Here is a 21,121-nt window from a genome sequence, read left to right as displayed (position 1 = left end):
ACTGAATGCTTCTTCCTAACTGAACAATTGTATTAATCCTGGGTAAGAATGCACACAGGCAGTTGCTATGGTGTAGTAGGTACATGGAAAATATTTACCCTAACTTACCTTGCAATGAGTTGTTTATCCATACCCTGAGTGGGTGCAGCAGTATCTGAGCAGTACTCAGAAGGAATAAGTGAGTCAGCACTGAGGACTGTTCTGTAAAATCACCACTAGAATCCTTCTGTGGGAAGAGGGGATATAGGAGTGAAAGTAAAAAGGACAATAATTGTGGAACCATTAAATTAAATAATAGTGAAGTCACATCAGGCAGTAGAGAAGGTGAATATTGGCTTTGTCTTGAAATAATACTGAGTTGCCATGGTTGCTGCAGTTCTGCTAATGCAAATAATATGCTTCATACAGAATATTTTTCTGTATCTTTTAGTACTATTTCTGTGCTAGTTAACAACTGTACATTTGTGTATTCTTGTATGTATTTCAAAAAACTCACAGGATCTCACTGAATTGCCTACTTTGATCTTTGTTATTCAGTGAGACCCTACAGAAACACCAGCTAACCCTTTTGGAAAGTAAGCTAACACAAGCATAAGTTCCAATATGGAACTTTTCAAATTCATCTTCAAAATTCACACAAAAATGATCTAGTGTGGTATGGGAGAACCAAGGGAGAGATCTTCAAAACAGTGCAAGCAAAGTTAATGTAGATAAACCATGCAAAAAGGGACCAGTCAACAAAGCAACAGTAACTATTACAAATGCTGTAAAATTCTTTAATATACCTCAAAATATGAGCAGGAAGCTCACACAGAGAATGTGAGCTGCCTGCTCACATTCTCTGCCTCCTCTTTCTCTGGAGGTGTTACTGCAGTGATGCTCCCTCCCTTTCTCCCTGCCAGCCCCTGACCTGAGGGGGGTTATCAACCAGGTTCCTCAGCACAGGCTTGTTCCTTTGGCACTTGTTTTGTTTTTTTGTCGTCTGATTGTTTTGGATTGTTTTGGTTTTATTTGACTGGTATCTCATCTTCCCTGTGATATCCCGACTATTAGTTTCTTTCTTGGGGAAGCTCATGGCTTAGGCTGAGCTATGAGGAAGCTGGCAGAAATGGACCACCCAGGGAGGGGTAGGAAAAGAGCGTGAGGAAATGGATAATATGAGTGTCCTGTAACTTGCTGGGGCTGATGCACATTTCTAGAAGTGCCTGTTTTTGTTTTGATAAGAGGTTTAAGAATAGCTTGGCGTAATGGGTGAGATCAGCTAGGAAGCACTGCTCTCTGAGGTGATGTGATGGGCTGGGCTCTGAGGCAGTGAGCCAGGCCATGTTCCCACGGAGGGTGTTGTCCTGCCCAATTCTTTCTCTGCCCTTCCCCTCTTGGGCATCCCCCCCCCCTTCCCACCCCCAGCCCCTTCTTTAGCAGGTGAAGGTGTGGGCTGGGGACAGGCTACTCTGCCAGCAGGGCTGGCGGAGCTCCCTGCTGCATGTTGCTGGTTTCGTAGGGGTATGGAGAAACGCTTTCTGCCGTCATTTTACACCTGACACTGTATACGGTTACAATGTAAGTGGCATGGGGGTGCAGTGGATACGTTGCTATGGAAAGTACATGTGCTTTTTGTATTTATAGAGCAGTCAAGTAGGAAGGTGTGTTTTCCAAAGCTGTTCTCGAGTGCTTCTGCAGTACCAGACCATTTTGTTTCCAATAATCTCAGCAGTGAGCGGTGGCTCTCGAGGTTGAATATCAGTTTGCTGAGAATACAAGCGCTGGCTGGAGGAATGTCCTCATGTCTCTGTGCCCATGCTGCAGTCCTGCCGTCCATTGAAGCCTTTCTATTCTGAGCAGCATGTGGGAATCCAGTGAAATCTGATAACGGCAATATTAATAGCAATTGAGTAGGTGTCCAAAGAGGTTAAAATTTAGCACAAGCCTGCTGCTAGTTGGACGGACGGTGCTGCTCTCCTGCGTGACATACCTTGGTAGTAGTGGGTGGAGAATCCTTCGAACCCTTCAAAGTCTTCCTCAGACACGTAAGTTAAGGTGCCGGTGTCGGGCTGCAGTGCCTAGAGCTTGGTGAGGAGCTTGGTAGAGGGCTTTGGCTGCTCCTGAGCTAAAGCAGGGGTTGGCCAAGTCTTTCCGAGGTCATCTGGGTGGTGGAACCTCAACATTGGTCATTAGAAGGTCAGAAGGAGAACACCAACACTTCTGTTGACACAGAAATCTGCGTTCTGTTTGTGAAGTCCTGCATTAGTAAGATATGTAGCATGGAGGAAGGGATGGGTAACAGATAGCTTTGGCAGCTGTTGGGGTTTCTGGGCTATTCATCACCAAGGGCAGGGTTTGGCACTAGGCACAGTGCATTTGTCACTGGCACATTCCTTTCTATCAGTGGGAGTGTCTCTGTCCCTTCTTCCTCCCCGTAAATGGATGCAGAACTTTCTTATCTCGACCCATTACTACTTTTCAGCAGATAACTCATTTAGGGGAAGGGAAGACTCTGATATATCTAATTTTTTTTTTTTTAAATCCATATCGGCATTTCCAGAATGTTTCTACACTAAAAGCAGATACTCAGAAAGCCATCGTTTCTTAAAGGGATTCTACAAAATAATCTTTCAGAATTGTACTGACATGTCGTATCTTGGTTTTCTTCTTGAGCCCCACATTGATGTTCTCTCTGGAAAACATTAAGTCAAGTATGGGAGTGATCTGCTGCTACTAATTGATAGTTTCCAGAATTTAACATGTATTAGGATCTCAGGGATCCAAGTTTGGAAAACAAAATCCAAACTGTTGGGTATATATATTAAAAGCTTTGAAATAAGTCGACCTAAACATAACTACTTAAAATACACTGCTCTACTGCAAGGAGACACTGAAAAATATATGTATACAGGTGTTAGCATTTCCAGTGGATATTTTCTGGAAGTAGTTACCTTAAGAAATCAACTAGACTGTATTACAGTCTGCTTGCTACTGTTAGTTGTATGACTGTCTTGTACAATTTTTATTTTTAAGAATGCCTCAAAGTATGTTGAAATAATAGGAAGCTATCCTCATGCCTCAAACTTGAGCTTTGGCAGAAGTCCAGGAAGCAGGCTGAGCCTCTGGCTGGGTTGCCATCACTGGGGTCTCTTAGGTTGTTGGCATGGCAAGCTCCTCTTTCACCAGGCCCTTCTCTGCTCCTGTATGGCAATGTGCCTGACTTGCAGCTGTATACTAACATGCTCACTTGTGCGAGCATGCTGTAAATCAGATGAGTGAGTTAATTTGGGCATTAGAAATGCATATTAGAAAAACCCAAACAGAGAAACTGACTCTTTGGTCCTGATTCACAGTGTGAATCAGAGTTGTGTTGGCATAATCACAGGGCAGCAAACAGAAACGGCTGGAAGGGAAAGAGAGATCAGGAAATCCTTAAGGTAGAGCTGCTGCCAAAGCCTTTGTATTGTCAGGCAGGGGCCTTAGTGACTAATTTTGCTATTTAACCTTGAGCAAATAGTGGAACTGGGAATAAATTCCTTGAGCTGCAGCTCAGTCTGTTATTGCCACGTCCCTTTCTTTTATTATATAGTGGTCTTTATTAGAGAAGCATTCATCCTCTAATGCTGACCAAGCGTAAACTATTTTGGTGAATGTGCATTTTGTTCAAATGTAACTAAGGTATTTGGTATTTAAGCATATAATCTACTAACAAGTGCACATTATTTTTGTCCCATTTGTCTTTTTTTCTGTTTGCTAAGCGATTGACGTAGTTCAGATGATTTACACAGAAGATATTACTTCTCCATGAGTGGTTATTTCACATCCTTGCAGCAGTGTTCAACTTGGAATTGTACAGTTGTGCTTCGTAATTATTAAAATATCCCCCACAGTTTATCTCATGGCTTTTAGACTTCTATGCTGCATTTGATATATATTTTCCTGGGTGGTTAATTTTGAAGTTGTTTGTAAACTTTTACTGAAACCACTGCCAGTACTTAAGGTTTGTGCTTCATGAATGAGAAACTGTAGGTTTTGAACTTGAGAATTCTGTGCTAGCTGGAGTTTGACACTGAAGTTAAATTAGGTAACCCAGTCTTCTTTTGAACTTCAGAATAAGTGCTAAAATGTTGAGACTAGTGGGATCAGATGAAGCACACAGTAAAATTATTTCTGTACAGCACTGACTGTTCTCTTTAGCAGCTTCTGTTTCTTAGTTCAGACATCTCTAGTGAAGTTGCATAGTTAGAGAAAACCTTTGGGAAAGCAGGGGTTAATTTTTGAAATTTAATGAAATTTAGTAAACAGTGTGGAACTGTCATTTGGACAGGAGCATGCTTTTTTCAGTAGATAGTTTTTAAGGTGCAGCTTTCAGCAAAGCAGCAGCCTGCGTATGTTACAGCACAATAGCATTCTTTTATTCAAGCCAGAATAATACCCTTAATTTCATAAAGACTGTTGTTTCCACCAGCTGAGTTCTATCATCATCATTTTGAATTAAAATATCACATTTCTTTTTATTAATTTAATTTTCCAGTGTGTGATTGGTGTTTAATTGCACTGATGAAGGTACACCAGCAGTGGATTGTGCATGCATAGCTCAGGCATGGTTTGTGAGCTTGGCCACAATGTAGATGTATGAGGTTCTTATTTCGCTCAGAGAAAGATAGCAAGTGGATCCAAATTGCATCTTCTGATAGCTGTGTGCCTCACAGAGAAGCAGCTGTGAAAACTAAAGGTGACAGTAAGTTTTTTTTTTTAAGGCATTCCAGTAAGATAACAGCATTGGATTTCTTTGTTGAGATTTTTTTTTTTTTTTTTAATATGTGGAAACAATTCTATAGATTTTGGATTTGTGCGGATTCTGGGACTATACATTACTCATCTGGAATCCCTCCTCTTTTCCCTTTATGTAAGGGCTATTGAAGAATTAATATATACCTATGTAAATAAGCAATTGATTGCTCTAGATTAGCAGAAGGTTTCCTGGTTTTTATGTTTGGACTTTACCTATCAAAACAAATTGCTTAAAGGATCAGAGGCCAACAGGCATAGCTCGAAGAAATAAAGTAGTAATGCATGTAAATTACAAAACTTGAAAAGCTTTGCTAAGAATAAACAACTTGACAGCTTGCTTCTGTTGTTAGTCTAGCAAGCATGCGAATGGACCACTGTCTCCTGTACGTGTGCGTGCAATTTTTCTATGCCTGCATTTGGGGTTTAGTCATGCTTACTAGTTGATGTGAATGTTCTTAAGTTTTGCAGTGTTTGTAGCCTGAGTACGCAGGCCTGTTCATGCTTTGAGTGTAGATGATACGTAAAAATACAAAAACAGCTGAGTGTTCCTCATGTTGCAAATGACCAATATAAATGATTGCAGAGAACTCATGAGAAGCAGAAGTGGGTACCATGTTCAATTCAGAGCTTCCTTCTGAAAGCTGGTGTGACCAGCGGGGTACAGCCTATAGTGACTAAAGGCAGAATTTTTCACTGTTTACTGGACTGCTAAAGTTTGGAAGAAAATTTTAAGGCATTCTTAGCAAGGGTATGCATGGCCTATGCTTTTATAATTGCAAATAACGAAGGAAATTCTTTCCTAATGACCTTAAGCCTTCAGGCCAAAGAGTGTAAACCTTGAAAATACTCTCCATCAGATGTGAAAAGTATAATGCTTATACACTGTGGAGCTTATACAGCCTCATGAGAGCAATTTTCTGTTCTCTGCTTAGTGACCAGCCTGTCTGTAATCGACACATTAGGTAACAGCCATAGCACGTACATCCGAAAAGAAATCCATATGCTCATGATAAAAGACAAAACATTTCTCCAATAAATGCTCAATAAAAAATAAAAAAAAATAAAAAAAAAATTACAACAGCAATGTATTTTAGGAGGGTCTTTATACTTATACATGTAAGTATTTGACATTGAGAGAGGTGTCATTGCACAGGTCAGCTGCATCTCATGATTTTGTGCTCATGGCTGCCTGATTTCTTCATGATGGGCGTGACCACCCCATCAGTACTGAGTGCAAAGGTGCTCTCTTCAAACACGGGGAAAGAGAGGAAAGAGTGACTGTGTGAACTGTGTCGAGTTGCGTTGTTTGTCTGAAGACTGCTGTCTATGCTGACCAAACCCTGTAGTAAAATATGTGACCTGACGCATCACAGGTCTGAATCTTGAACTCTTTGTAAATCTTTCTGCCACTGTATATGACTTCCACACCTTTTTGTTTGAATCCTCTCACCCTAATTACTGCTAGTGCTTGATGGGTGCCTTTTTTTTTTTTTTTTTTTTTTTTTTTTTTTAAGTCTGAAATGTTCTATCCATTAAATATTTTGAAAAATGTAATACAAAGGGAGGGAAAGTACTTTGCTTTCACATGGATCTGAAGCTCTTCCTGGATAGGAAGTATATTGTCCAGATATTTGCTTGTTTTCCATGTTGTTGTTGGTAACTAGAAACCTAATTGAAAGAGCCTGGAACCTTTCTGAATTGTTCTCAAATCAGAATCCTTAATGGTTTCTTGCTTTGTCTGTAATGCTTAAAATAGTATAGTTATGCCTGAGAATTTGAAGTGTGTTGCTATTCTATTTTCTTTTTTTTTTTTTTTTTTAGAGTCATAGTTTTATGTTTTATATAGCTTCTATTTGGGCTTCAAACCTTTTAAATCTTGAATAATAACTAAACTTAATCAGACTTCAAAACTGTTTTGTTTTCTTTTTCCTTCCTCCTTCAGACCGGAGGAGACCAACAGAAGAGTGAAAAACGTAAGACACTTACTTCAATGCTATTTGAAACAATTTCTCACTAATTTTGATTAAATGTATTTTTAAAATATTTCTGATGTTTCTGTTTATGGCATTATTGTTCTTATTTTATTCTTCAGCTGCTCATTCAAATTAGTGCCACATTGTGGTCATTTCTATGGGTCTTAATTTTTCAAATAAATACAGTAATTAAACAGCACTTGCACATGATTACTTGCATTATGCTGTATATAATACAACACTTTAAGTGGTTTTGATGGAAATTCTAGCAAGCACTGTAAACAAGATTTTATATTTAAATGTGGAAAATCTCTCAGTAACATGGAGAGATGCCTTAATGCTGGTTGAGAAGGAAACAAGTGAACTTCATATTTCGTTTTGTTTGTTTTATGTTCCTAGGTTTTGATTACATTATATTGGCTGGGGAGAAAAGCACAAAGTAACCCTCACTATAATGGTCCATATCTCAATCTTAAAGCATTTGAGAAGTTATTAGGGCAAGCATTGACTAAGGTAAGGAAAACATCAGAAGTAGTAAATAAGTACCCCGATTTTATACTTTGCAACTCTACAACTCAAAATAATCTCTTGGTGGTTTAATCTCAGTCTTAATTTGGAGACTACTATCACAGTGTTTTCTTGTTTTTTGTTTACTGTCAAGGGCTATGTAGAAAGAATGAGTTTTAGCCTACCCTGGTTCTTCCGATACCAATGTAATCAAGAAATTCAGAGCCCATCCCCTGTGATTGGTTGGTAAATTGTGAATAAGCCTTGTCTTGATTCTGTTTGGCTGAAATGAGGGAAATTTAAGAATTTGTTTTAACTCATCTATTCAAGGTTTTCTATTTTTCTGGGATTGACGTTGGTAAGTTTGTTAGTGCAGTCAAGACACGTTTTTAAAATTTTTGAGTGCAAATTCACTAATAATATTCTGCTTTAAACTATCATGAAGGATCTTTCAAAATTTACTCCCATAGGCACTTGAAGAGTCCAGCCACCTAAACAGAAGTGGCAGGGATAGTGGGTACGGTGATATTTGGTACGTGGACCGAGGAGAACCTTTTCCATCTTCAGCAAGCCACAAAAGAGACGATTCTTTCGATAGCTTGGACTCTCTTGGCTCAAGGTCCTCCACAAGCTTTTCATCAGATATAACCTTGAAAGGTGGCAGTGAAGGTATGGTTTCCTCTTTTAAATCTTTTATAAACACATCTTATGAGAGTGGGAGAAGACAGTGTATGGACCTAGTATTACAGGTGCCCAGTACTTTAAGTGACTTGGAAGGCAACTCTAATTTTGCAACTGCCATGGGTTGTGTTTTCCTAAAGCAAATATTGACCTTTAACGGTTGATAGAAGTAAAGCTATGTCCACAGGAATTTTACTAGGAAGGGCTGTTAATAATCATGCTTCCACTGTCACATCAGGATGTGTGTCCATGTGGGCTATTTTACTGTACTTCAGGAAGGGTAGTTGCAAAAATTCAGATCCTGGTGAGTTCACCTAAAACTGCAACAGTTTCAAAAATGTCTTGTCTTGTTCCTATCATGGATATATCATATATCTATATTTTTCATTTGATTTGTGAACATTCAACATAACCAGTGTTTTTCCCACCTAGGTCGAAAACTGAATAGTAGTTCTTATTTTTGATATTTTAATTTATCATGGGGGAAAAAAGGTAACAAGAAGATCTGTGACACTAGTTCCCTATAGCTCCACTCTAACCTGCCTTTTTTTCTTCCAGATTTAAAATTCAGAATTAACTTGTAGTCTAACAATATAAAAACAGTGATTTTGGATTTTATTCCTTTTGTGTAAATTAAAACTTATTGGACCAGATACATCACATACAGCATCTCTGATCTGAGCAAAGCAACATATATAGCCATGTTACATATGTGATATGTACCCAGGGTTTCTAATGGATGTTAATATGCTGAGATTAGCGTATTTCTTTTCTTTGCTAGTAAGTTGGTTTTGATAGTAAACATGAGTTGCAAATGTGCTTTTAATTACAGGGAGGAAAAAAAAAAAAAAAAAAAAAAAAAAAAAAAAAAACAACAAAAACCCAAAACTTCTCTGCTCTTTTATTTCTTTAGTTTAGAGTTTAGTGCTTTATTTCCTGCAGGCAGCAGTGATAGTGAAAGAATGGAATGAATGTAGCATGAGCATGCAAACCAAATTCAGCTTAACGGACCTTATCACAGCCTCAGAACAAATTTCTAAAAATACCTTACCTTACCTACAGTCCTATCAGTAGTTCAATAACTTTGCAGGGAAAATATCTCAAACATGCAGTTAAACTGATTTTAGGATATTTCAATGTAACTTTTAGATAGAAACTCTTACCTAGAGAATAACATTTGTGCCATCTATTTTCTCCTCTGTTCTCTTAGGTTGTGATAGTGACACAGACTCAGAACTGCCTTTCAAGATGCGCGACTCCCATAAAGATGACAGGTCCTATCGAAGGATTTCTGTAATTGAACCAAAACCTGCTACTGACTTCAATCGCTTCTTACCCACTAAAAACAAGCAGCCAGCATATATGCCAGCACCCCTAAGGAAGAAAAGAACAGAGAAGAATGAGGACAACAGGAGGAGCTGGGCAAGCCCTGTCTACACAGAGTTAGATGGGACATTTTCAAGGTACTGGTGTGTGCAGTCTTTGTAAAGCAGAATTTCATTTATATTTTTAACAAATGTTTTCTTTATTAGTGAATGAAAAAAAGGTGCTGTCGCTACAATTGAAAACAAAATACTCTAAGTGAAGGGGAGGGGCTGCTGTGGTTGTCTAGGTTTTTGTTTGTTTTTTAACTTAATTTTTCCTGTTATTTTCTTTGTCTGCTTGACTTTCTTCCACTTTACTCAAAAAAAAACCAAAAAACTGATTGTGTTGATGTTGGTCATACTTGACGCAGAGGGGGTTTAAATGATCTTCAGTCTTGAATGAGCTAGACATACAGCTTTAGTTTCTCATTAAAGTTTTCCAAACTGTGGTGATGAATTTCTCTTGTCCAATTTCTTAGTGTGCACACTTGAGACTAGTGGGCAGTTCCTGGGTTTCATCTTGTGTGACTTCACTGTCTTCATTCTGTTCCTGTTTTGGTCAACCTCAGTGGACGTGAAAGGAATCCCATAGCTTCCTGCCAAATTAGCAGAGCAGAATGTGGGCTTACAAATCCAGCTTCCCTACAGATGATCTATGAGTATGACAGTGGCTCTGACTCAGAAGATGGAAAAAGGATGCCCGACTTGGTTATGGATGACTTAGCAAATCGTAGATTTCTAGTCCAAAAGAGCCCTGTAAGCTCTACTGCACCTGGACATCATTTTGTGCTGCGCGATGACTCTCCTAAATCTTGCTCACAAGAAAACTATTCGCCTGGTCCACTAGCTGCAGTGCTTGAACCACTGAGGTTAGAGATACTAATCCAAGATCGAGTAACTGTTTTATTACCTAAATTGCAGTCCATCGATAACTCAATAAAGTTAGCCTTCTAATCAGCATTTTAACAGAGGTGATAGATTACTGTGCCTTTTCTATCAAATTTTTGTCAGATGTGATAGGATGCCGATATAACAATTTAACATTTTTTTTTTGTTATTTCTGGTACTGCAGTGGTGGAATTGAGAACTAATTTGCTTTTATTCACAAGGTTGAACTCCTGAGCCAAAAAGCATGCTTTTTTTTTTTTTTTTTTTTTTTGGCATTCTTTTTGTTAAGTTTCTCCTAAAATATCTTAACTGATTGGGTATTTTGAACAGTAACCAGAGGAGACAGAGGCAGTTGGATACTAAAGTGGAAAACAAACCAGGAGTTAACATTTCTCCAGAATTATCTGGGTATTTCGATGAGGATGAGGAAGAAGAAGTAGTCATCCCAAACATTGAAAAAGATGATCTCTATTTTCGCAAGCTAAGTTCTTCAGCATCAAATACAGTGGTTCCTTTTGACAAATTTCTTCCTAAGTTTTGGACTCCAGAAGAAGAATTGCTATGGAAAAAAATCAGAAAATCCTCTTTCAAACCCTGGTATAAAGAGATTCAAGGGTTCAGGTGCGTTTTTATGCATGCCCTTGTTTCTCTCCTGTGTGCAAAACTTTTTTTTTTTTTTTGAGGAAAATAATTGAAATATTATTTTCATTACAACTGTTGCACTGTTGACACTATGCATTTTACTAAGTGCATGCACTTTTTCTTCTTTCCCTGTGTTTTCTTGCGCTGCTGGACAGTAGAAAGAAATCAGATTCTGAGGATATGAATTTTGCTTACAAACAAAGCTCTGCCCTTGTTGCTAACCAGCCAAGACCAAGTTTCGAATGGAATAGCAGTAGCAGAAGGGATCAAAACTATAAGCCAACTGCTGAATATATGGGAAGCCCATTGTCACAGATTACAGAAGGAAAAATCTTGGAGGCTTCTGACCAGCCCAGGTTCATACCACTGCATGAGTTGTACTCTTGTTGCATCAAAAAGAACTGTCTGGATATGCAACAGCTAAATGAAATTAAACTGCATCCTGTGATGTTGTGCTTCTTTTTTATTATTACTTTTTTTGTTGTTTTATTTTTTACTATAGCTGTAGGTTGCTGGTCATCTTCTGAAATTTGTAAATGTGAAAGGATAACATGATTTATAGGGTTTCTGGCTTTGTCTGTGAGCATGAAGTGTGTTGTTTACTGGCAAGTCAGTATGTCTTGCTACCTTTACATTGGTTGATGTGCACTGTGCTCTAGTTAGTGGTGGTGAATGCCAAGTGGTGTAATTATACTGCTCAGGATACTGCAAATCTAAAACAAATGTATATCTCAATACATTATGATCTGCTTGTTTTTTACTAGTTAATGATATTTAACTTCCTTCCTTTTGTTTTATATGCTTCAGTCAGTTTTTGTTACTTCAGGCCCTGCAAAAATACTCTGACTACTTGTCTTCTGAAACAAAGACCAAAATTGATCCTACTTCTGGCCCTAGGCTCATAAAATGTAGAAAGAATATTTCCTTTATACCAGGATGTGATGATGAAGGAGATGCTGAAAATGGATATCCATACCCAGATCTAGAAAACGATGACTTGTTTGTTCGCAAGACTGGGGCCTTCCATATGAACCACGTTGTTCTCCAGGATCCCCAGTATTTCAGAAAATTCTCTGAGCAGGAGCCTCCTCTAGAGGGTGAAATAATTCTGCAACCTCGGGAAGGCCAACCTGTGATTCCAGATTTGGAAAAAGATGACATGATATTTCGTAAAATCCTCTCTCAGAAAAAAGAAGTTCCTTTATCAGGTGCTCCTGACAAGTACCACCCTGCGCTCTTTCCTGATCCTTGGAGTCTTCCAGAAGAAATCCGGTCCAAATTTCTATGTTTACTTGAAAAAGATTCAGTGCCTGAGGAAAGAAAGAGGAGTGGTAGAGTGTTGTCGCCATCTTCCCACCATAAGAGGGACGATATGCTGGCACGCAAAATTGAATCTTGGAAAGTGGGAAGCAACATGCAACCAGTAAACTTTATCCCAGGTCCATGCAGTGAAGAAGACTGGAAGAAGTGGGAAGCGATCAGGGAGGCCAGCAAAGTTAGACATAAGAAACGTCAGATGGTGGAGAGGTCAGGTTGTGTCCTGCACGGATTTGCTTTAGTTAATTGAACTGTTTCCATCCAGAAAAGTATCGTCTTGTGCTAAGCCATTCATAGAGTACAAATCTGCAGTTTGTTTGTGTCATTCTGGACAAGCTTTTTGTTTGCTTTCAATAGAAGCTTATGACTGCAATACCATATTTTCAACAAAAATTGTGATGGTTCTTGTAGTTTCAGATTTTCTGCAATTCCAGAGAAAACGCACAATAGTTTCTTCATACACAGCTTTATATGGATTTCTTTCCTTGCTTGAGCAGGAATACTGATTACTCAAAAGGCTATTGGGGGTAGAATTCTTTTTCCCCCCACAATGCAATTGGGAAAATCACTTTAGCGACATATGGATGCTTCCATGACAAACTCTGGAGGTGAACTTTATGATATTATTGCTTGCACTTGAGTTTAAAAATGTTTATAAATTGTCTTACTGCAGTCTAGAGATGTTTCCAGAGGTTAAAAAAAATATTAGTATTCCTTTGCCCATCCAAAGTCATGACGCATGTAAGATGTGCATCCACATAATTTTTAATTCTATGGTGGCATATTCTACCAATATTTTCCTTTGCTTTTGTATCTTATATAGTCCTGATTAATACTTCTCTCTAATCCTTTTTTTGGTGTATCCCCACTTTTCTTCTCTGACTGAAGTCTTTTTTAAACACCTACCTAACTCTCTTCAAATTTTGTATTTTGGAAGATTGGAGGGGTTTCCTTAGCTCTGAAAATACGGCATTGCAAGTTGCAGTTCCACCAGCTGTGCCTTCTTACTTTGTGGCTAAGATATTTATGTGTTGCAAGTGGTAGTTTGATGTCATCATACTTAATTTTTAGGGTTTATGCTGTTAACAAAGTGCAGGCTTCACTGAGGAATATTTCTGAAGCGCTTGAAATAATTTCACATTCAAAGCATTAATTCAGTAGAATACTCATATTCAAGAATGCTAAAAATCCTTGAATCGCACGGAATGTGTATGATTCTCCGTTAATGTGTGAAAGTATAAATAGGACGTTTTATCAATTGCATATATGACTTGTATTTAGCATCAGAGATGGCTGAATAAGCAAGGAAACAGCCTTTGTGAGCCAGGCTTCTTGTTAGGACTCAGGGATGACTTTAATTTTCATTTCTTGAAATGAGTATCTTCCAAATGTGCTGTTTAGCAGCACTGGAATAAGTGATGCAGAATTAAAACAAGGCTCTACTCATGCTGTTTTTCTAAATTGAAAGCACTGAAAACTTGCAGCCTTGTTTTGTCAGTTTTCTGCCTGATTTACACATCATGCGAGTCCTGATGTGCTTCTGACTTGTGTGAGATCGCTAATGTGCTACTCCATGCTGGCTGATCCTCAGGCTTTCACAGTTTCCCCTTCACTTAGTGAGGGTGCTGGTGTGCTGCTCATATGAATGTTGTTATGAGTTTCAAGCAAAACACTGAATCTTTTCTCTTTTTTTGGTTTCTAATTTCTCAGACTGTTTCAAAAGCTTTCTGATGAGCAAGGGTAAGTTCATAAAAGCTTGAAAGATCATGATGCTGTTTTTGCCTCTTGTTTAAATTCGCATGCATGCACGGTAGCTAAAAACTCATGCTAGAAGCAACTTGTGCATGCTGCTTTGTTCTGTGCTTGAGCAGTTTACATAACAAATATAAGACTAAAAGCTATGTATTTCGGTAAAAGTCCTCAGACATCTAGGATTGTATTAGTTATGGTTATCAGGCATTTCGAAAATAGCTCTAATATTCTATCTGAAGTACATGGTGTTCTATATTTAAATCGGGCTCTAAAGCATTCAGGTAATGTAAAGCAAGATCAGTAAATATTTCTTTTCAAGAGCAGCACAGTTAAAATCCTGAAAGTAGTTAATGACCTGCATGTGTATCATGGGAATGACTGAAAAAACTGTTGTTTTGAAATAGGTTGCAATACAATATCAAATGACTCCCAGAGTAAAAATTGCTACTTAATATATTTGGTTGATAGTTTAAATGAGTGTCAAAATCATTTGACCTACTGTTTATTACTTTGCACTGCACATTTTGGCTGTGATGGTAATACAAACTCTAGTAAGACTTGAGAATTATTTTAACTAATTTGTTCTGACAAGGTACAGTCTTACTAGAGTTGAACCAAAGGTAAAGTCTTAATAGAGTTGAACCAAAGTAAGTAAGTAGATAAATAATGTGAACAGAGTATTCTCAGGGTTATCTGTCTGAAGTTTTTAATAAAAGTGATGGGCTTTCTGAATATTTAATGGACTTTTTTAGACTTGCAGTTACTGTATTCTCAGTGGTGAACTGATTGGGTAGTGCCATGTTAAGTTATGGTAACTTATATAAGCTTGTTTACAGCTTACCGTGGCTCAAAGAGAAATTTTCCATTTACATGCGTGATGGCATGTGAAGTATTTAGTTAAGCATGGTGCTCTATATTTTCTGAAGAGGAAAGAAAAGTAAACATATATATGAATATGTTTGTATGTTTATTCATCTGTACTTTTTTTTTCACCCAGAGGCAAAACCTGGTAAATGACTACAGGCTGCCAGGAGAAACAAAAAGTTCCTGAAGAAGTTAGATGTCAGTGAAGGGAGACTCAGTTACTTGTTAAATCTTTGAAGTTAAGAGTAGACTAGAAATTAACATGTACCCTTAATTAGGTTATATTTTATTTGGGTCTAGATTTTCCTAATTTACTTCAAGCAGATACAGAAATTCAAGTGCAGGTATAGAAACTTGAGTAAAAAACAAGGAAATCCTTGTCATATAAATTTTCTTTAGTGAACTTGGGATGGTGTAAATGCTTACCCTAAGCCATTTCTATATGCGGTATGACTTAACTGTGACAGAGAACTGCATAAGAAAGAGTTTCTGCAAAAATGACCTTAGGATTTTTGCTAAATTTGGCATTCTTCCCATTCAGAAAATAAACAAGCAAACAGAGGTAATGAATTAATGCCCTAGACTTTTTTTCTAGAGGGCAAAGTCTGAAGTCTTATGTTATGAATATAAGTAAGTTGGGCCTGTTGGGAGGAAGTGAAAGAGACTCTTTGTTAATTCAGAGCTCTCTTGGTATGTGGAAGATTAGAGCAAGGCCCTGTGATGAATCACTTTATTTTAACCTGCTTTTCTGTCATACCAAAGAAGCGCTGCAGTTTTGAGTTGTATTAGAACTTATCTTAATATCTTTCCATCCTTTAAGTTTTGTCCGGATAAATACAAATGAAAGTGTCTTGAGGAAAAACAATAATCAGAAATCTACCTTTCTTTTTGTCAAAAAGCACAGAGCCTTTTGACAAAACATATGCATGTTACTAGCTGTATCTCAGATTTGAGGTCAAATATGAGTAGGAGTCTTGTCCTACACTTGAACAAAAAGATTTGTTATTCTATTTAAATGGATGAATAAGAGAGACAACTGCAAAGGCTGGAAGCCAGGTGTATTGGGAAGGAAGTGAATTTTGAGGAATTGAGGTTACAGTGAACTAGTAAGTAGGAGTTTGTGGGCAAACTTGCTGACATGTGTAAGAAATTATGAGATGATGACTTTGAGATAGACTTTCCTAACTTAGACTGAAAGTACCAAAGAGATTTGAGAAGGAATGGTAGGCTAGTGGGGCCTGTAACATGATTGATCTGGGTACTTAACAGTAAATCACTTTTCTCTTTTAGCAATGTGCATCAGTAACTGACCTGATTTTATGATTGTTCTAAGAAATGAAAGAATAGGAGAAGATTTTGAAGGCTGTTGCTGAAAAGTGAAATGGAAAGTTTGGCTCTGGGGAGTGGGGAAGGCTTTTAGGCAAAAGAGGTTAGCAAGGTCAGTAAAGAAGTTTAAACAGTAGTAGTAGGTATAAGGAATTAAATGGGAATTGTTAGCGAGAACCTGGTAATTTCCTTAATCTGAATTTATTTGCTCAAATATGCAACTACTGACTTCAGGGTTGGCAGTAGGTCCCAACCCAGTCTTGCTCATTCAGCTGCCTGTATATTTCCTGCTCTGTTTAAAATAACACTTAGGAATGCTTAGTTGTACTAACAGAAATCTCCTTCTCTCGAAGGTTTCACTTGTGAATCTTGTGATTGTAGCTGAGATGTTATGAAGCTGAATATACTTCTTACTTTTTGATTTCTAGGAGTAAATCTTTGAATGATGTCAGTGCAGAGGAGCAGCAGTCATTGCGCAAAATCCGTTATGAAGAACTACAAAAGATAAAAGAACAGCTGCAAGAGCAAGATCTAAAGTGGCAAGAAGTAAATACTAGTTTTCACTCCTCCTGATGTGTCCTACCAAAGGGCTGGGTGTTGCCAACGTTTAGTACCCCAGAAAACTGGTTTTGGCATGTGTGGTAACTTGTGGTTGTGCTCTGAATTGATGCATTTCATGTAACTATGAGTGTTTTTTGGGAGAGGGGATTATCTGTTTAAGGCAGAATTGAAGTTATTTTTAATATTGTTCCAAGTTTCTGATCAGTGTTTCAGGGTACGATTTGTATATAGTGTGATATTACAGTAAAGTCTGCCGGCTTCATTTTTGCTGACATAAAATTTAGGACACAGTTTCATTTATTGTCTGAAATTTGCAAATACTTTTTTTTTTTTTTTTTTTAATGAAATGTTTGGAATGTCTGAGTACTTGATCCCTCGGGAGAAGAAGGAAATAGTATTTCCTTGAGCAAATTCTTGAGGCTCCTATTCCCCAATAATTCTCTCTTAAATTTAGCTTATAAACTGACATGATAACATTGCACAGATTGTAAGGTTATCTGAAGACCTTTTCTTTTTATTTTTATTTTTAATTAAGATCTGTGATTACTAATGATTACCAAGTTAAGTTTGAAAATAAAAACAGAGCATTAAGAAAGCACTTTATAGCTGTTTGTTTAGTGCATCTCAATCATCTCAGTTCCAAAATTCAGTACTTCCTTAACTAGCTCTGGTATTTCATGGAAAAAATTGCCAGTTTGCATTGTGGTTTTACAGACATAGGATATCTATTTCTATGGTTTTTTTTTGTTTGTTTGCTTTGAATTTAGAATATTCTCAAGCTGATGTATCAAGGTAACATACTGGCAATTAGAAAATTTAAATGATTAAAAAAATTCCCACGTCCAAAGTCTACCAATAAATTCACATGCTATCATATTTGTTTTCAACTCTGTGTAGTTGCGTGATGTATTTTAGAGCATAATTGAAAATGTCAAGGGGAAAAAAAGCACACTTATCTATTAGAGGGAAAGTGCATGGAAAAAATGGCCTTGATACAGACATACAAGTAAAATTGGAGCACCAGATAGCATGTGATGGGATGTTTCAGTGGGCTTGCAAGATCTTGAGAAAATCTGATTCTATACACTCATGTGACTCCTGTAGGATCTAGCAAAATGGAAGAATCGCAGAAAGAGCTTCACTTCAGAGTTGCAAAAGAAAAAGGAAGAAAGAGAAGAAATAGAAAGGAGAGCCTCTGAAGTTTCTGATAGGAGTAGTAAGCCACTGAAAGAAATGCAGCAGGAAAGGTAATTACCCTAATGGGAGTACTAAATTGTAGAACTTAAATCTGACTTTTATTTTCCTTTTAATTCTTCAATGGTTTTTACTTGCAAGTTGCAACTGATGCTTTAGAAATCTCAACAGTTTTAGTTCCCAATTGTAGTGTAAAAATCTAGGCAATTGAAGAGCAAAATATTGTCTCCTAACACATTGTTTTCATAGAGTATTAAACAGTTCTGCTCTGTGATTCTTTATTTCAGCTATGAATGAATGTGAAGTCAGTATTTGTCTCCACTTTAAGGAGTTTAAAACAATAGAAAATTAATCTAGTTAATTTCCTTTTTATTTTTGGATTAGCTTAACTATTTCTCTTCCCTCTAATGTTTTATTTGCCATTCTCTTTGTAACAGGGGATAAATATAGTCAGAGCTGTTATGAATCTCAGGGAACTGTAAACTTCGTTACTTGTTTTCCTCTTTATCCCCAATTTTGCCTCTAGGCATTTACAGAACAAGACTCTCTGAAGAGAGAAAAGTGCAAATTGAGTATTGCAGTACTAAATCTGATTCTTTTTTTTTATTTTATTTTATTTTATTTTATTTTTTTAAGTGAGTGAATAGCTGAGGTGAAGGAAATATGCACAAGGTATATATTTATAAAGAAAGCTTAGGTAAATCTTAATATTTTGTCTTATTTATGAGGACAGCAACTATAGTCTCTTGAAGGAAAATATGGGTTCAAACTGTATTGTATGTCCAATATTGCCAGCATCTTGAATTTGAAAACTACATGGTAAAGATTATCTCTTTTATTGTTGCTCATTTTTGGTGAGATCAAATAGCAAAAACATAACTAAAGAAAAACACCCTGTAATTTGTTATCTGAAGTGCAGTATGGCATTTTAAGAGAGTAGACACCCTAACAGAAGTACGTATGTGGTTCAGGTGGCCTTCACTACGTTCTCTTCTTGACAAAATCAGAATTTCTGAGAATATGCAACTTGAATAGCTCAATTTATTATGTACTTATTTTTACAAAGAGATTGCTGTCTTGGTGGCAACCTTTTAATTTGACAGTAACATGCCTTAGCATTATGGAAGTGTTGAAAAATGGGTATGTGTGGGTGAGGAGATGAACTTAAAATATATTAGAAAATCAATATTTTTAAATAATGCTATTCATTTCAATTTATCAGGGATGTGTTTCTCAGATTATGCTCTGTTGTGAATATTTAGGAGTCAAAAGCCTTAGGTCTTACCTGTCCATCAATTCACTTTGGTATTTTAATGAGCTCTGTCTTACAGGGAACAAAAATATGATGGCAGATGGGCATATTCACTGACTGATGATGTGTTTACTGAAGAAAAAGCACCCACCACACGATCAACAGTGAAAGATTACCTGTTTGAGGAAGAAACTTCCTATGGCACTAAGGACAGCAAAAGCCAGTATGCTGCACAGAGAAGCAAGGAGAATCTACCAAACCCAGAGAGCTCTGCCATGCGTGAGGCTCCTGCTGTCTCAAAGAGCCTGGCGGAAGAGCAGAGCTCAGCTCTTTTGTCTACTCGCTACTCGGTGAATGCTCAAACTGGGTCAGCTCAGGTTTCAGCTTCTCTCCCTAGAAGTTACCAGAAAACTGATACCTCCAGGTTAACATCTGTGGTTACACCAAGACCTTTTGGTGTCCACTCCAGAGGAATCTCCTCACTTCCACGGTCGCTCACGGTAAAATTCTTTAGTTCTGAAATTTGTAAATGTTGAATGTCTTGGATGGCTCATTGAACAGTAGAATCTAATGATCTCCTTAACAAAACAAAAGGCACTACTGCTTTTTGTTGAAGGCTGTATTAACAGAGTAGGCAATTCTGTCCTTATCTGTGTTACATATTTAATTGTTTTTATGTACTTAAAGGAGCTTCTAGAAATATGTCTAAAAATACTTTTGGTGGAATAATCTTTTTATTACTTTTAACAAATCTCCTTATTGTTCCTTATCAGAAAACCTGCCTTTGTCTGATATAATTGTCTGAAATGTCTACCAATAATGTTAAATTAAAATTTTCAGTTGATATAAATTTCTTTGGCTCTACTGACTTTGAAACTGAAGCTTTACTCCCGCCTAGAATTTGCCTGCTCAGTAAAGCACTGAGACACAGAAATTGTTCTGATATTATTAAATTATTATTTTAAAAGTGGGTAATTAGTAGTGAGTACATTACTAAGTGTAGTGACTAGCAGCTGTGTGAAAGGGAGGAGTATTTTGTTAAATATACTGCTGAAAGATTAAGAACTTTTAAAAACAATTTTTACCAAACTGTCATTTATGTTCTAGATGGATGATGCTCAGAAATACAATGGAGAATTGGAAAAAGCTAAAGGAACTCAAACTTTAACCAGCAGCATGTTTTCACTACCAGACTCCACATACTCTCTCTCCACCAGTGTACTCAGAAGGAGAGGTGAGGAGGAAGAAGAGGAAAAAGAAGGTGTTAAGTCAACACCTACTCCTAGTTTGACATTACCTGTAAAGTCACAAGACCGAGATGCTGGAGATAGTATTCTTAAACCAGAATATTGTTCTCCTCCTGATTCTGTTTCACTTGCATCTTCTGCAGAAAATGCGAGTCTGTCAGAACATGACAATTCAAAATCCCTGGTAAGTGTGGAAATCAATCACTTAGTGTAACTGGATGCTGCAGCAGAGTTTAAATAAATAAATGCCGTTATATCTCATGCAAATATTCTTCAGTGGTAAGAAAATATTCTGTTTGATTTAATTCACAGGAAAGAGAATTTGGGAAGAACACATAACTGGTTCTTCTGTTGAGCTCTTTTCCTATTTTCTACTTGTCTTATGCTTTTATTTAGAAATTAAATTAGAAATAAAAATAGTTATTCTAAATATTTAGTTTGATACCATGAGATTTCTGGCACTTTCCCAATTAGCTAATTGTGTTCACAATGGAGCATGTCAAATAGGTGAATGGTCTAAGCTGCTGTAGCATTCATTTGCACTTTTAAGCAAATTGGTGGTGGAAAAATAAAGATCAGCTTTTCAAAGGCTAGCCTTAAACATTAATATCACAATGTTTTGGTTTTTTTTTTTTTCTTTACCATCAATTGTGACTTAAGCCTTTTTTTGTTTTTGCAATTGTACACTTAAAATTATTTTAATTGTTATTCACACTGAATTTAAAGAGAAATCACCGCCTTTTGTACACGCTTATCCACGAGCTGGTTCTTTCAGTG

At 37.2% G+C, this 21,121-nt stretch overlaps 1 protein-coding gene across 12 annotated transcripts in view; it reads left to right on the top strand.

Annotated features, from left to right (window-relative positions):
• The window catches only part of LMO7 (LIM domain 7), a 129,493-nt gene that overhangs the window by 78,850 nt on the left and 29,522 nt on the right, over positions 1–21,121 (top strand). For 7 of the 12 annotated variants that reach the window (XM_048933289.1, XM_048933288.1, XM_048933284.1 and 4 more), the window contains 13 exons: positions 6,719–6,749; positions 7,149–7,262; positions 7,727–7,925; positions 9,148–9,400; positions 9,871–10,170; positions 10,520–10,810; positions 10,987–11,187; positions 11,639–12,358; positions 13,859–13,888; positions 16,519–16,636; positions 17,756–17,898; positions 19,177–19,597; positions 20,205–20,528. In XM_048933289.1, coding sequence (XP_048789246.1) covers positions 6,719–6,749; positions 7,149–7,262; positions 7,727–7,925; positions 9,148–9,400; positions 9,871–10,170; positions 10,520–10,810; positions 10,987–11,187; positions 11,639–12,358; positions 13,859–13,888; positions 16,519–16,636; positions 17,756–17,898; positions 19,177–19,597; positions 20,205–20,528 — 3,145 coding nt within the window. The remainder of the gene's footprint in view (positions 1–6,718; positions 6,750–7,148; positions 7,263–7,726; positions 7,926–9,147; positions 9,401–9,870; positions 10,171–10,519; positions 10,811–10,986; positions 11,188–11,638; positions 12,359–13,858; positions 13,889–16,518; positions 16,637–17,755; positions 17,899–19,176; positions 19,598–20,204; positions 20,529–21,121) is intronic. The other 5 variants (XM_048933291.1, XM_048933287.1, XM_048933294.1 and 2 more) reach the window with 5 other exon arrangements.

Source organism: Lagopus muta, chromosome 1, assembly GCF_023343835.1.
Source record: "Lagopus muta isolate bLagMut1 chromosome 1, bLagMut1 primary, whole genome shotgun sequence".
Lineage (NCBI taxonomy): Eukaryota > Metazoa > Chordata > Aves > Galliformes > Phasianidae > Lagopus > Lagopus muta.
The sequence above is the reverse complement of the archived record's forward strand: the minus strand, read 5'-3'. Positions and strand labels throughout refer to the sequence as shown.